Below are 14,745 nucleotides of genomic sequence, written 5' to 3' on the forward strand. Positions count from 1 at the left end.
GTTATCATTATAACCTGGTCAAAATCGGTAACATATGATCAGAGTTCACTGTTTCTAAAACCAAATTGCTGACAACTGCTCCTCACATTTGATGGAGAGTCACAATTTTTTTTTGCTCCTGTGTAAAGTAGCACCACTATGTGTAGTAACAGGGTTGGAGGGTAAGGGTTCAGCCAGGCAGTACCAAAAGTGTTTCATGAGGACAGCGATGGTGCCACAGGGTGGGTGGCATTTCCTCACAGGGTCACGGCTGTGGGGCTGTCTATGTCCCTTCCCAAGAGGTTGACCCCTACCTGGATACAACCTGAAAGGAGGTTATAGCCAGGTGGAGGTTGGCCTCTTCTCCCAGGCAACAAGTGACAGGACGAGAGGACATAGTTCTCAATTCGGGAAGGACATTGAGGTGCTGGAGTGTGTCCAGAGAAGGGCAATGAAGCTGGGCAAGGGTCTGGAGAACAAGTCCTATGAGGGGCAGCTGAGAGAGCTGGGATTGTTTACTGTGGAGAAAAGGAAGCTTATGGGGGACCTTATCACTCTCTACAGCTACCTGAAAGGAGGTTGTAGTGAGGTGAGGGTTGGCCTCTTCTCCCAGGCAAGGAGTAACAGGACAAGATAGTCTTAAGCAGCGCCAGGGGAGGTTTGGGCTGGACATTAGGAAGAATTTCTTCATAGAAAGGGTGATTAGACAGTGGAATGAACTGCCCAGGGAGGTGGTGGTCTCAGTCCATGGAAGTCTTTAAGCAAAGACTGGATGTGGCACTCATGGTCTAGTTGACATGGTGGTGTTCGATCATAGGTTGGACCCGTCTTCTGCAACCCAACTGATTTCCGTGATTCCCCTCTAGCCCCCTAGCCCCCGTGGCAACGCCCGGCAGAGGTCAAGACACGCTCCGCCCCCAGCGCCGTGCCGCTGGTGCCCGCAGCTCGCCGCCCGCGGCGCCTCCTCCTCCCGCTCCGCTCGAGTGTCTCCGTGTGGCGGCAGCAGCGCCGCCCCGGCCAGCCGGCGGACAAGATGGCGGCTCCTATGGAGCTGAGGTGCTGGGAAGGCGACTGGGGGCTGCCGTCCGTGCACCCGGAGTCTCTCACCGTCATGGTAACGGGCAGCCGCCCGCCCCTGGAGGGAGGGAGGGAGGAAGCGGCGGCGCCCTGGGGCTTGCCTGCCACCGGCACGGCCGTCCGCGGGGCTCCTTCCCGCGGGAGAGGCCGGCAGTGGGAGGCGCGGCGTTCGGCGCGCGGCACGGCCCGGCTCGTGCCTCACAAAAGCCGCAGGCTGCGCTGCCGCCCTTCCCGGCGGTGCCGAGCCCTTTTCCAGGGCGCTGCCGAGCCCTTTTCCAGGGCTCTGCCGAGCCCTTCTCCTGGGCGCTGCCGCCCTTCCCCCAGGGGCCGAGCCCTTCCCGGGGGCTGCAGGGCCTATGCGCGGCATTTCCTGGGGTCGTGTTAGGGCAAGGAAGCCCTATCGAAACCCATCGCGCATTTCCGCGCACTTGCTGCTAGTCGGTCCTCAGTGCCCGAAGATGTTTAAAACAACTTCTGAAGTGCTGTCTTACAATTTTCTTACCCATAGTGACAGAATTTAACCCTTGTCTCTCCCAATCTTTATTGCAGGCTTACGCCAAATTTTCTGGTGCTCCCCTGACAGTGAATACTATAAGTAGGTCCTGGAAAGCTCCAAAAGGTACCATCTTTGCAGTCTGTATTCTTTTAGTTACAGCTGCACTGTAGATGAACGTTCCAGTTTCTGTATTTGCATTGGGCTTGTGCTAATGAGTGCAGCCTGCCCCAGTTAAATGACTTCACAGGATCAAGTGTGATGAATTTGTGGGAATAAAATAATGGAAGACATAAATAAAGTGCTTCAAAGGACAATTTATTAAAATGTATATGGGTGAAGCAGCAGACCGTCAACAAAGCATTAGTGCCAAATACATAACTCTTTCAGGCAGTCTAAATTGATGGTATACTGAAAGCAAATTTTTAAGTTTTTAGCACTTTGCATATTTATAATGATAGTAACCAGACTTGTATGTGGAAATAGCTCTTTAATTATAAATAATTTAAGGGGCTGGTATAGTTGTAAGTGCAATGTGAGCTTCAACGAGTATACCTTACACTAGCTGGGATGTTTAGCACTGTGCTGAATTAGAGTGGTTGACTCAGAGAAAATGGAATATGAGGTGTCAGAGATGACTTCTTTGTGTTGGATGCTCCTACTCATTGCTTGCTTGCTCGCTCAGCATTTAAGTTATTGTCTTGGTGTATTTCAGAGAGGTAACATCGCTTCAGGGTTAAAGTATTCTGTCGTTTATACTTAACCACATCATCAGTTTAGCCATTACTGTATTCATACAGAAGTTGATCCTTTAGCTCTTGCTTTTCAGTGTGTTGTTTTCTGTTAGGAGCAAATACCAAGAACTAGCTGGGTGTACTTGCTAAAAGTTTGGTGGCTTTCCTCATAGCAAAAATACATAAAATCCATTAAAAAATCAATCCAAATAGTAAATGTTGGTGATAATTGATACTTTAATAGTAGTTAGCAGCACAATCCTTTTGGGCTTATTGAGGCAGTTATGTTGTGAATGTGCTGTAAGATAGCCCCTGTTACAGACACTTTGATCTGGCAATCTCGTGAGTAAAGGCTTCCAGTAAAGTTCTGGCAGAAAGGAAATACTTAGTTCTTGAGTAGTTCATGGTTATGCTGTGGTAGCTTGGGCACTGGTTGTAGCAAGGCTAGACAAAACAGGTGGTTGAAATGGATTTGGAGGGGAAGGGCAGGAAAAAAACTGGAGTGGAAGGAAGAGGCCCTGAGGTGAATGAATTGAGGAGGCAGTTGGACTAAGTTGGAATTTTTGTCTTAAGATGAACATGTGAATTCTAGACAAGTAGCCTGGTTCTCAAAGTACTGAGTACCTAGCAGAAAACATTGGCTTCAATCTGATTTTTTGTTGCCATTTTTTATGTTCTGTTATTAGTGATGGCCACAGTAGACTAAGCATACTTCTGACCTTGGTGGAGCTCCCCTGCTGTGTAAAACTTCATGTTTACATATTAGGAAGATCAGAGCATGGTATTGAGAAAAGGAAAGTACATAAAACACCTCATTGCTTTCTAGTTATGTTAGAACTCATTCAGTTGGCAAATGTCACACCGATCCACAAAAAGGGCCGGAAGGAGGACCCAGGAAACTACAGGCCTGTCAGCCTGACCTCAGTGCCTGGCAAGGTTATGGAGCAGATCATCCTAAGTGCAATCACACAGCACCTACGGGATGGACAAGGGATCAGACCCAGCCAGCACGGGTTTAGGAGGGGCAGGTCCTGTCTGACCAACCTGATCTCCTTTTATGATCGGGTGACCCGCCTGGTGGATGAGAGGAAGGCTGTGGATGTGGTCTGTCTGGACTTCAGCAACACCTTTGACACCATCTCCCACAGCATGCTCCTGAAAAAGCTGTCAGCCCACGGCTTGGACAGGGGCACTCTGTGCTGGGTTAGGAACTGGCTGGAGGGCCGGGCCCAGAGAGTGGTGGTGAACGGAGCTGCATCCAGTTGGCAGCCAGTCACTAGTGGTGTCCCCTAGGGATCAGTGTTGGGCCCAGTTCTGTTTAATATCTTTATTGATGAGGGGATTGAGTCCATCATCAGCAAATTTGCAGATGACAAGTTGGGGGGGAGTGTCGATCAGCTGGAAGGCTGATCAGGAGGGCTCTGCAGAGGGACCTGGACAGACTGGAGAGATGGGCTGATTCCAACGGGATGAGGTTCAACAAGGCCAAGTGCCACGTTCTGCACTTTGGCCACAACAACCCCCTGCAGCACTACAGGCTGGGCACAGAGTAGCTGGAGAGCAGCCAGGCAGAAAAGGACCTGGGAGTCTGGATTGACAGGAAGCTGAACATGAGCCAGCAGTGTGCCCAGGTGGCCAAGAAGGCCAATGGCATCCTGGCCTGGATCAGGAACAGTGTGGCCAGCAGATCCAGGGAAGTGATTCTTCCCCTGTACTCAGCACTGGTGAGGCCACACCTTGAGTACTGTGTCCAGTTCTGGGCTCCTCAGTTCAGGAAGGATATTGAGGTGCTGGAGCAGGTCCAGAGAAGAGCAACAAGGCTGGTGAAGGGACTGGAGCACAAGTCCTCTGAGGAGAGGCTGAGGGAGCTGGGGTTGCTTAGCCTGGAGAAGAGGAGGCTCAGGGGAGACCTCATCACTCTCTACAACTCTCTGAAAGAAGGTTGTAGCCAGGTGGGGGTTGATCTCTTTTCCCAGGCAACTGTCAGTAAGACAAGAGAGCATGGTTTTAAGCTGTGCCAGGGGAGGTTTGGGTTAGTTATGAGGAAGAAATTCTTTACAGAGGGGGTAATCAGACATTGGAATGGGCTGCCCAGGGAAGTGGTGGATTCTCCATCCCTGGAGGTTTTTAAGATGAGACTGGATGTGGCACTTAGTGCCATGGTCTAGTAACCACGGCAGTGTTGGATCAAGGGTTGGACTTGATGATCTCAGAGGTCTTTTGCAAGCCAGCTGATTCTATGATATAAATTGTTGACTGTATTATTTATGCCCTCTAGGAGATATACCAGTCCTCATATCAGAAGACAAGGTGATTTCTCAGCCAGCAAAAATACTAAACTTCTTAAGAAAGCAGGTAGATTTGTTTTCTTTGCCTAGTAGTGACTCTGCAGGTCCCCGCGGTATACATTGATACTGGCTTCCAAAGTCCGGAAACTCAGTTCAGACCCAGTGCTTTTCTGTTTTTCATATATGCATGAGAATTGCAAAATGGTGGGTAAGAAATTGCAGTTTGAAGTTTGATTGTCAGTTGTGTGAAAGATTAAAAATAGGCATGAAAAAATGTTTGTTGAAAAGGACAAAAACCTGTCCTTAACTGAGCAGTTTGTTGCTGAGCACCCTGCTTGTAATTATCACATCTTTAATGTCATTATGACTTTTTAGACCTAGGATATCACAGCCTAGGTTTAACTGCTTAAATGGGTAGTCATTTCCCAGTGCTTTTTTCTGAAAGATAATACATACAGCATTGCTTTTAATCTGTGTAGTTTATCTGTAGCTTGTAACGTAAAAATGTCTGCAGGCATTTCTTGATCCACATCTACTGCCTTTTGTAGATCTCTTAATGTTTTATTTCCAAAGAATAAAGCTGTGTGATTTTTTTCTTTTCATGAAGTATAAAGATGTCTAGTAAACCGTGGCACCATCTTTTTATTTCCAAGGTGGTCCTCTAGACCACTATTCTGCTTTTACATTACAAATGCACCTCCTACAAAGTCAGATGATCTGATCAATGCCATCTGATTAATGCCGTAGTGACACTTTAAATCTTTGGGGGGGAAAAAAACAGAATCTGAAAACTGCATTTGAGATGAGATTTCAAATAGCTGTTTTGAAATTCAAATACGAAAATTTCATATTCATTTGAATTGAATTTGAATTTGGTATTCATTTGAATACCAAAGATTCCATAGTGTTGGGGAAAAAAACCCTCTTTGAGTTAAAGTATAACAATTACATGCTTGCCTTTCAGATATCTTGAAGTATCAGTACTGACCCTTTCTTTATAAGTTAATGAAACAGATCTACTCACTCCCCCAAAAATTTATCAGCCTTTTTAATGTATCTTAAAGGAATCCAGTGTTAGAATTAAAAACTCAGTCAGCTGTAACTGGATTAATTTAGCTGTGCATTTGGTCCCTTACATTGTTAGCATCCAATTCCTTAACTTTTAGAATGTTAATTAAAAGCAAAATATGGGAATGCATGCCTTTTTCTTTATGCTTACGCCATCTGAAGTGCCAGATGCTTCTTCAGAAATAAAGATGAGGATTTAACAGAGGTTTGCTACATCCCTAAGCACTGAAAAATTGCCTCTGTATGGATATTTGCTCTGGATATTTGCTTGGAAACAAATGGGAAGGAGGCACGAGTTATTTTGGGAATAGGAGGGCCCAAAGATCTAAGAATGGGAAAGTGGAAAAGGGAGATGCAACAAGGTTTGACATAGCTGGCCTGAATAAGGGAAGATATTCTAGTGAGTGCCCGCTTTCTGTCCCCAAAAGTGTTTTTATACTTACTGATTTGATAGCTGTTAAGTTTGAAGTAACTTTGCATTGATCATTTTTTGAAAGGTTCCGTGTAACACTATTTTTAGGGTTTGGGGTTTAGTGTTGTGTGGTTGTTTTTTTTTTTTTGATTTGTAGAAGTATAATGCGGATTATGAATTGTCTGCAAAACAAGGAGCTGATACACTGGCATATATTGCACTACTTGAAGAGAAACTGCTTCCAGCTCTGGTAAATATTGATAAATACTTTATAATGGTCAGAATATTTGGAATTGAATGCTACAAGAGGTGCCCAGCATGAGAGACACTAAAGTCTCTCTGCCACAGTCCTGGCTGGAATGTATTTGCTTTGTTAGTCCAATTTTTGGAAATACTGCCTAGCATCATTTGAAAAGGAAAGAAGTGTGTGTTTGTGGGATGTCAAGTAATAGTAGTAAATTTATGAAAGACATTTTAAAAGGACACTTATGGGGGAGGGAGGGGAGGGGAGGGACACACAGGAGGGAGGACTCCACGTGAGGCTTATTTGTTTTGTGGTTGTTTGGGTTTTTGGTTGGTTGGTTGTTGTTTGGTTTTGGTGGGTTTTCTTTTTTGTTAGGGGGTTTTGGTGGTTTTTCGGGTTTTTTTGGGGGGGAAACAGTATGCTGAAACAGCTTATTGTGGCCATGTTTTGTTTCACTTGATTTTCTTGAAAAAGCTTTGATAAGATGTGATATGTCTGAGGAGAGCCACACAGCTGGAAGCCTTTTGAACTGTTCAGTTAGAACTTTGGTAGATTTAAATGCCCGTCAGTAGTTTAATTTTTCAGTTTTACATAACACATGGCCACATTTTCTCACCATTTCAGTGTAATTACATTAGAGCTATAAAATCCACAGACACTAAATCCCCTTGAATGACTTTGGTTTCAGTTTGTACAGAAAAAAATATTCTGACCAGATGATATCATAAGCTACCTCTTCAGCTGACCCTGGTTTCAAAGTCATCATTTCATACTATCTTTTATTTTAAGATTTATATGTAATTTCAAACCAAATTTTAAGAAATTCCAAACCTGTTCCCATATGTCTGCAACTTTTATTGTAATATATTTTCAGTATACAGTGTATGTGTCTGTACGTAGTACATACATAATATTATGCAGATGCATATAGATCTTTTTCATATCTTTGGTGTTTTTCTTTATTTGGAAGGTAGCTATCCCCTTAATTATATACTCCACTCAAAGGATTAGTATATAACTTTATGGAGCCTGATTGCCTTAAATTAGCATAAATCCTGGTTCTTCTGCTTCTCTGACAGAAGTCTTACATGACAAGTTTTATGAGATGTCTACTGTTCTCATTGAAATTTCAGTTATATTTTTCCTCGTGTTGATATAGCTGCACACTTTCTGGATTGAGGCCGAAAATTACTGCAGTGTGACAAAGCCATGGTTTGCCTCAAGAATTGCCTTCCCACTGAGTTTGTATCTTCCTGGAAAGATGTCCAGGGAAGCACTGAACAGGATCTTGCTGACCAAGGGAGGGCCTCCACTCTACAGTCTCACTGAAGTGGAAGCACAGGTATGTGTTGTGTAGTAAAGAATTTGTAAGTTGGTTCTGTCAAAGGCAAAAACTGAAACAGTCTAGCACACTGCCGATTGATGAATGGTGCTGTGCATACCAGCCTTGCTACACCTAAGGCTCTTAGACAGTCTTGTGTTTCATCAGATATACAGGGATGCCAAGGAGTGCCTAAATCTCCTGTCGAAGAGATTGGGAACATCTCAGTTTTTCTTTGGAGATACGTGAGTGTGGTTTGGTTTTTTTTTGTTTGGTTGGGGTTTTTTTGTAGATGACTAATAAAACATGTACCATATGACTCTGTGAGCACTTGAACTCTTTTTTATTTAACCTGCTAGAATTTTAAAAGTGGTGCACAGTAGTTTCGTGTCTGATACACTGCTTTTCAGATAAATCTGAATGAGCAAACAGGCCACAAACGAGATCTTCAGACTGAGGCAATGTGGTATCTCCCTTATCCAGCATTTTTCCACAGAGAGGCAGATGCTGCCCACAGCTGCTAAGAAAATGTGAGGTGCACTAGAGAACCCTTTTCTAGCCACAGTCACCTCCTGTCACAAAGACAAAAAATGCTTTAGGCTTGAGGTATTACTAGTGCCCCTATGGGAGGAGAGCATAGGCCTGGGAACATTCCACTTCCTGTGGTATATATGCAGAGCAGCAAACAGATAGGGCCAAGAACATAGTGCCAGCAGGTCCTAAAATGGACCTTTAGTTGCTGAAATTGGACAACTCCATGAGAGAGGATCTTGGTCCCCTGGCATAGAACTTGACTTTTGTGGTGCCAGAAATGCATTTTAGAGTGGCTTGTTTATCAGTGTATGCGACAGCATGAATGTGCTTTAGTGCTGAAGTTAGTGTTTCAGCTTGCCAGCACATCTCTAGTTCAGAGGTGCTGAAATGAGTGGATAGTTGCTACAAAGCGTTTACCAGGTTGATAGGCAAAGATGGAATCACAGAAGAGCTATGTTCTGTCCTGAGCTGTGTTTGACATACACAGAAAACTGTTAAGTTGTAAAAGTCTTAACTGTCTTACCTCAGTCACTTCGATGTTTTCTTTTGTCACTTTTTAGGCCTACCACCTTGGATGCCTTTGTGTTTGGTTTCCTTGCACCAGTTTATAAAGTGTGCTTCCCCAGGGTACAATTACAAGAGCACTTGAAACAGCTTCCCAATCTGTGTCGATTCTGTGATGATATTTTAACTTGCTACTTCAGATTAAGTGTCTCAGGTAAGATGTGTTTCTTTTCCTTTTTTTGTCATATATACTTCTGTTGGGATTAGTACTCCAGGATTCCATCTGCAAGCCAAGGCAGATTAGGTTTTACTTAGTTTATGCTAGAGTTTTTGTGGGAAGTGAAGTGGAGAAACCTCTGAAGTTCAGCAGAAAGGATTGAAAATTAAAAACAAGGGTAAATACTCAGTTTTAGATTCTGTCAAGCATTGGCAAAATCTTATGGCTCACGCTTAGTACTGTTTTTCTCACACAGAATGGCTTTTTCACTTAAATTCTTCTTTGCATGAAAATACTGCATGAACTTTATCTCCAATATGTGTTTATTTTGAAAGGATTTAAAAGCTTTTGTAAATACCTTTTCACTCTTCGTCTTTTTGCCTTCAATCTCCAGGCCATTCTCCAGCTGGACAGGATACAGCAGATGCTAATCTGCAGAAACTCACACAGCTTGTAGATAAGGAATCCAACTTGATTGAAAAGGTTACTTTTGCTTCAGTCTCTAATTATTCTGCTTTTTGTGGTTACTTGTTCACAGATATTCTTGCATGGCAACTGCAACTGTACAATGGACTTTGCTTCTTTTCTACTGAGTTACATTGTGTAGAGAGGCAGGAAGAATATTACATTACTTGGAAGGAGTAATTAATGAAGCCTTGTACTTAAAAAAGTGTTTTTAATACAACCAAAAGAACATTGTCTTGCAGGTGTGCATACCAATAGAGGGATGGTATCTTTCCTCAGCAAAGGAGGAGGCAAATGTATTGATCAAAATTCAGAAATGGTCCTGCAAATTAAGACTGATCACTGGATTTCCTTGCTCCCAGCTGCATGCGGTAGTAACTAACCTGTAGTCACACTCCTGCTTTTTCTACATCTTGCTTTTATTTCTTATGTTCTTTGTTTCTAAGGCTGTCACTCAGCACCTGCTGAAAACTGTACAACTTATGCGAAAAATACTTGTGAAGAATTAGTCTTTTCATGCAGACAGAACACTCTGATTGGAAAGATAGAAGGCATTTCTTCCTGAAAAAGACTAGTACATGAAGTAGATCATTAACTATGATCAGCTTCTGTAGCATTAGGTATTGATCCTCTTTCTAGCATTGAAGTGTGGCTATGGAACTTCTAAACAATGGGTTACACAAGCATTTGTCAGGCATGATTGAAGTAAGGGTGATCTTGCCTTGAGGAAATGGGATGGACCACACAGCCTCCACAGATCTCCCCTATGCCGTGTTTTATTCTGTACTAACTAAACTTTTGAGACCACATTACATATAGGGCATTAGATTGATTGCCTATGAAAATGTTAATTATTTATATTCAGAGATTAATTTTAACCTATCTTTGAAAACCTGTTATCACCAGTTCTTTATTAAGTGCTTTTTGTAATCTGTAACTAATAAAAATTTACTCAGTGCCTCCAGAACATATCTGGTTTGAAAAGGTTTATTCTTGCATGGTGTTGAACATACAAAAAGCATCCATTGATGTTAGCAGTTTGACTCTTGATCTCCATTCTAGCAGCATTTGGCTATTGTACAAAATTTTACCTCTTAGGAACAGGTAGCAGTGTTGCTTCCTTTGGTAATCTTGACAAAGTGACTTGAGCAGAAGCAAACCCATTTACCACGGGTTAGATGCACCATATGTGATGGAATGAGTAGCAGCTCTAAAACAAGCATATATTTGGGAGAGGAAAGAAACCAAAGCACCAGTTTTGGCTGGTCCTAAATTAAGAGGGTAAAGATATCCCAAACCAGCATTAATGATGGCAACCCTGACAAATAAGACTAATGCTATAATCTGTATTCTACTGCTTGCCAGATCCGGCTCTCATTATTTCTCTGCAGATGGATGACAACCTTCGTAAGAGCCCTCAGCACCCCCCTCGTAAGCTGACAACGCTCAAGCTTGCTGTGCATGGAGAAGAAAGCAGCCCACTTAATCGTTTATCACCTTGACACCTCCTGTTGCCCATACACGTGTGTTTGCCTTCAGCTGAGTGCCACAGTAAATTTTTTTCACGTGAATGTTGTTTTGCAAGGGAAGAATCTGCTAATGGGTAGAAGTAGAGAAGACATACAGCTTTACAATCTTCTGTCTACTTATTTTTTTACGAAATTGCATAGTTAAGGCTGACCGCACACTAAGCTTGAGGCTAAGCTAAACAAGGCTTGTTACTGCAGATGTTAACATGATTTTGTACAGCATAGTTTTGCCTTTACCCTAGGAGAAATGTTTACCAAAAGTTAAAATTCTGCTTATGGAATGTTCACCATTATTTTATTTTGTGGGTTTTGATTTTACTGTAATCATGTTACTGTATGTGAGTAGGTATACTCTTGTATCTGTCTGAAAATGGCAGAAGTCCAGTTGTGAAGTCTGAAAAGAAACATTGTTGCCCTTTGTTGCAGTTGAGAAATGAAAAGCAATGAGAGGAAGGTAATTTTTTTTAATCGAGCTTTAATGAACACACTTGGGTTTTGTGTTTTGGGTTGTTAGCATTTTTGAAAATTTGTCTTTGAAGGGGATTGTTGAAAAGCATGTGCGCTATGGGGATTAAAATGATGCACAATGCTAACATTTCAGTACCTCGTAACAGTCCTTTGTGAAACAGGCTTGACCTGTGCACAGAGTAATACCATATGCTGCAAAACTGTTAAGTCAAAATCATAGAAGACTGGTAGTGGATGGAGAAGTTTGATTGGTTGCTGTCGGGACAAGAGACTCGACTAGCAAGCACTGCATCTCTGGATTGAAAGTAGCTGGTTAGAGCTTTGTAAGAAAGCCAATGTAGGCTTTTAAATTTGTCACAGATGCCTCTTGATCAGTTTTGTCTTTTCAGTAAGCACTACAGTTCATTCAAAAACTAAAACGAGAAAAATGTCTATATTTTTATTGTGTGACAGTCTGTCTAGTTCAGAGCTCTTTTCTCTCTGCAAACTGTAATACGTTGCAGGGCACAATTCTTCTGCTTAATTAGTTTTCTCTGTAACAGCAGCCTTGCCAGTTCTAGAGACCCAAGCGATTCCATTACAAGAGAGATGCTGTAAACAGCAACGTACTGGTGGGGACTTCATGAGTGGGTGTAAAGAGAATTAGTCAAGGAGATTGGCCAAAATGGCAGCTCTTGGGATACAGAATTCTGATAGCTGTATGTGTGGGATGGCTGTTCAGGGGATTTTTTTTCTCCTTTTTCTGGCCAAATCAAAATAGTCTTTCAGCTTCCCTTCAGCTACTAGTCTTGTGTGAGATACACAGATAAATTATTTCCTATTTGTAAGGACAAGACTGTAGATTGTGTACATACTGAACTTTCAGACTTGATATGTAAGGAATGTAATATCTTTAACATTTCTTAATTATAATCAAAATGTTGGGTTTCTAATGAGCCCTTTAAAATAATGTTTAAGCTTCATGCTTTTACCAGAGTATTTGTTGCAGTGATTTGAAATTAATTTAGCTCATACTCATGATAACTGTATAAACTGACCATCCACTACATGCAGAAGTAATTCAAACGGTTAAAATTTTTAACTGCCTATATCTTGACAAGATTTACATGAGATAAGTCACATGGCTTTTCAAAGTTTTTAATTTATAAACATGGCTGTGGAGAATATGCCTTAGTTTGTTGCTTTTGTGAATATGTACAGTCAATGTATAAAATCTCTTTGTAAAAAGGGTCATTGAGATTAAAATTTTGGATTTGTAGTGGAATTTTGGTGGAGTTTTTTTGTGGAAATTATGTTGAGTTTTTTGAATGTTATTCTTTTTTTCCTTGTAAAAAGGTTTATTTTTGTCCATTAAAAAAGAAAAAAAAAGAAGAAAAACTGCTGACTGCTAGGACACAGAAGTTGAAGCAACTGAGCATATCCATGAGATGAGATTTTAGATTTTAATCACACCTCTTCAGTACCATTTCTTTCTTTCAACACGGTTGCTTTTGGGAAGGGGGCAATAGGGAGGCACACATTTTCTAATCTTACTAAATGTGAGCTCTGGGCAATGTGACAGCAAAATTTTGGCAAACCAATGCCCAGGGAACTTCATTCACTGGATGACAGAGGACAACAGGGCTAGAGATCACAGCAAACATTGCCTGCAGTTGTGCACACCATCCCAGGCAACCAAGGAGGCTGCACAGCCTTGCACTTCCCTATTTTACTTTTTACCCAAGGTGAATTCAAAACCAAACTCCTTTATGTGCAAAGTGTCATCTCTGGCCTCATAGCTCAGGCTTGCCCCTTAGTTTAGTGGCACATTTTGTGTGCCTGAGTTCTGAAGCAGGGAGGTTAATGATGTCCGGGGTAGGATCAGTTTGAGTAACTCGCTACCTGCATCTGAAGTAGTCAAAGCTCCTTCTCTGGCTAGGGGAGAAAGATGGGATCTAGGTGTGATTTGTCTTAAAGCAGATACCTAAAATAGTGAAGTGAATCCTGGACAAGTACTGTGACTGCTCAGTGTAGAGGAAGTGGTAGCTGCCTAACTCAGCCATAAAATGAAAACCTGCTGTGGCAATTGGCTTTTCCACTTCTGCCTGAGCTGGTGGGTGGTCCAAAAACGCAAGGAGTCAGCCAGCCTTCTGTACAGGCAGCAGTGGTGGGGCTGTGAAATTGCTGTGTGCAGCCTGCTCCCTGTGCAGAGCTGCTGACTGCTGTACCTACTCCAGCTCTGCAGTCTCAAAATGCTGGGCTTTTGGCGCACGTACCTACAAAGCGCAGGTGCAGAATATACCCTTGGGTTTCCATTACCTTTCTCCTACCAGGGAAGCTAATGAGCCTTGTCCTTCCTACTCTCCCCCGGAAGGCAGTGGCTGGGAACAGATCACTACCTAGAAAGCAACTCATCCAGCTGCCAGTTCTAAGTGGAGTGGACCGCTATAGCAGGTTGCAAGTTTAACGCCTCTGCTCCAGGCGGTTGTGTGTGTAGATATGTGTAGATCATATGTGTAGATATCCTTAGGGCTGTTCTCTGTTTTTCTCTGTCAGCTGGTGTCAGAGACTGAAATGGTTGATGATTTATGCATTCTAGGAGACTCTTGCAGGATTTTGACCTTTGCATTGTATCTCTGATGGGCAGTTGGGCCCATCCCTCCCTCCAGTGCTGAAGGTGTCAAGCCCTGAAAAGGCAGGACCTCTGATGGCCCATCAAAGCCATTCCCCCCTCTGCCAATCTTGAAAGGCAGGAACCAGGCCAGACACAGAAACTCTGCGCAGGCCCAGGAGAGGTGGGAGGCTTGAGGCATGGCCTGTGAAACTAACCATGGATATAATAACTCATAACTTCTTGGCGTGTGGTGGCTTCCCTCCTTCACCCCCAGCAGATTAAGGCCACCACTTCAACTGACAGACATGGAAGCTGCAACTACCAAGTGTCATCGCTGGACCCCGTGGGCAGTGACTATATATGTTTTTTCCACTCTCATCTTTTCTTTTTCCTTACTCTCCCTTACTCTTATCCTGTCTTTCTCTCCCCTATGCATTTTCTCCCCCCCAAAGATTATGTCACATTGTTATATGACAACACCCAAAATGCTAGCATACCTGTTGATACAGAATTGTTAAAATAAACCTTATCAGTATATGTTTTCAGATACCAATTATTCAGTGTCTTTTCACTCTAATCCACCCCAAGGGAATTATTGATAAAACCCTGGGTTATCCCCCCTCCCCTTTTCCTGGGGTGGGTCGTAACAGCTGGTTGTAGGAATAGAGATATTTCAGAAGAAATAAGATGAAAAACATTACAAATTAATTGCTACGAGTATGTTCTATTTAACATTTCCAAGATAGCTTTAAAAATGTCTTTTCCCCCACTCTGAAAATATTGTTACATTAGGCTTTTATATACACTTACCCATTGGTG

The 14,745-nt window shown here is 42.7% G+C and overlaps 1 protein-coding gene across 4 annotated transcripts; it reads left to right on the forward strand.

Annotated features, from left to right (window-relative positions):
• The first annotated feature begins 937 nt into the window (after nt 1–937).
• On the forward strand, nt 938–12,597 carry MTX3 (metaxin 3). Of its 4 annotated transcripts, none has more exons than XM_064642583.1 (9): nt 938–1,093; nt 1,606–1,675; nt 4,562–4,638; nt 6,209–6,301; nt 7,455–7,637; nt 7,785–7,861; nt 8,711–8,868; nt 9,266–9,354; nt 10,702–12,597. In XM_064642583.1, the coding sequence occupies exons 1-9, from the start codon at nt 1,013–1,015 to the stop codon at nt 10,774–10,776; spliced, it is 903 nt and encodes a 300-aa protein (XP_064498653.1). In that variant the 5' UTR covers nt 938–1,012; the 3' UTR covers nt 10,777–12,597. The 4 variants fall into 4 exon arrangements, with proteins under 4 accessions (XP_064498653.1, XP_064498652.1, XP_064498654.1 ...); XM_064642582.1 differs by having other exon boundaries at nt 10,728–12,597; XM_064642584.1 differs by lacking the exon at nt 9,266–9,354.
• The last annotated feature ends 2,148 nt before the right edge of the window (nt 12,598–14,745 follow it).

The sequence above is a fragment of the Pseudopipra pipra genome, chromosome Z, assembly GCF_036250125.1.
Source record: "Pseudopipra pipra isolate bDixPip1 chromosome Z, bDixPip1.hap1, whole genome shotgun sequence".
In the NCBI taxonomy this organism is placed as follows: domain Eukaryota; kingdom Metazoa; phylum Chordata; class Aves; order Passeriformes; family Pipridae; genus Pseudopipra; species Pseudopipra pipra.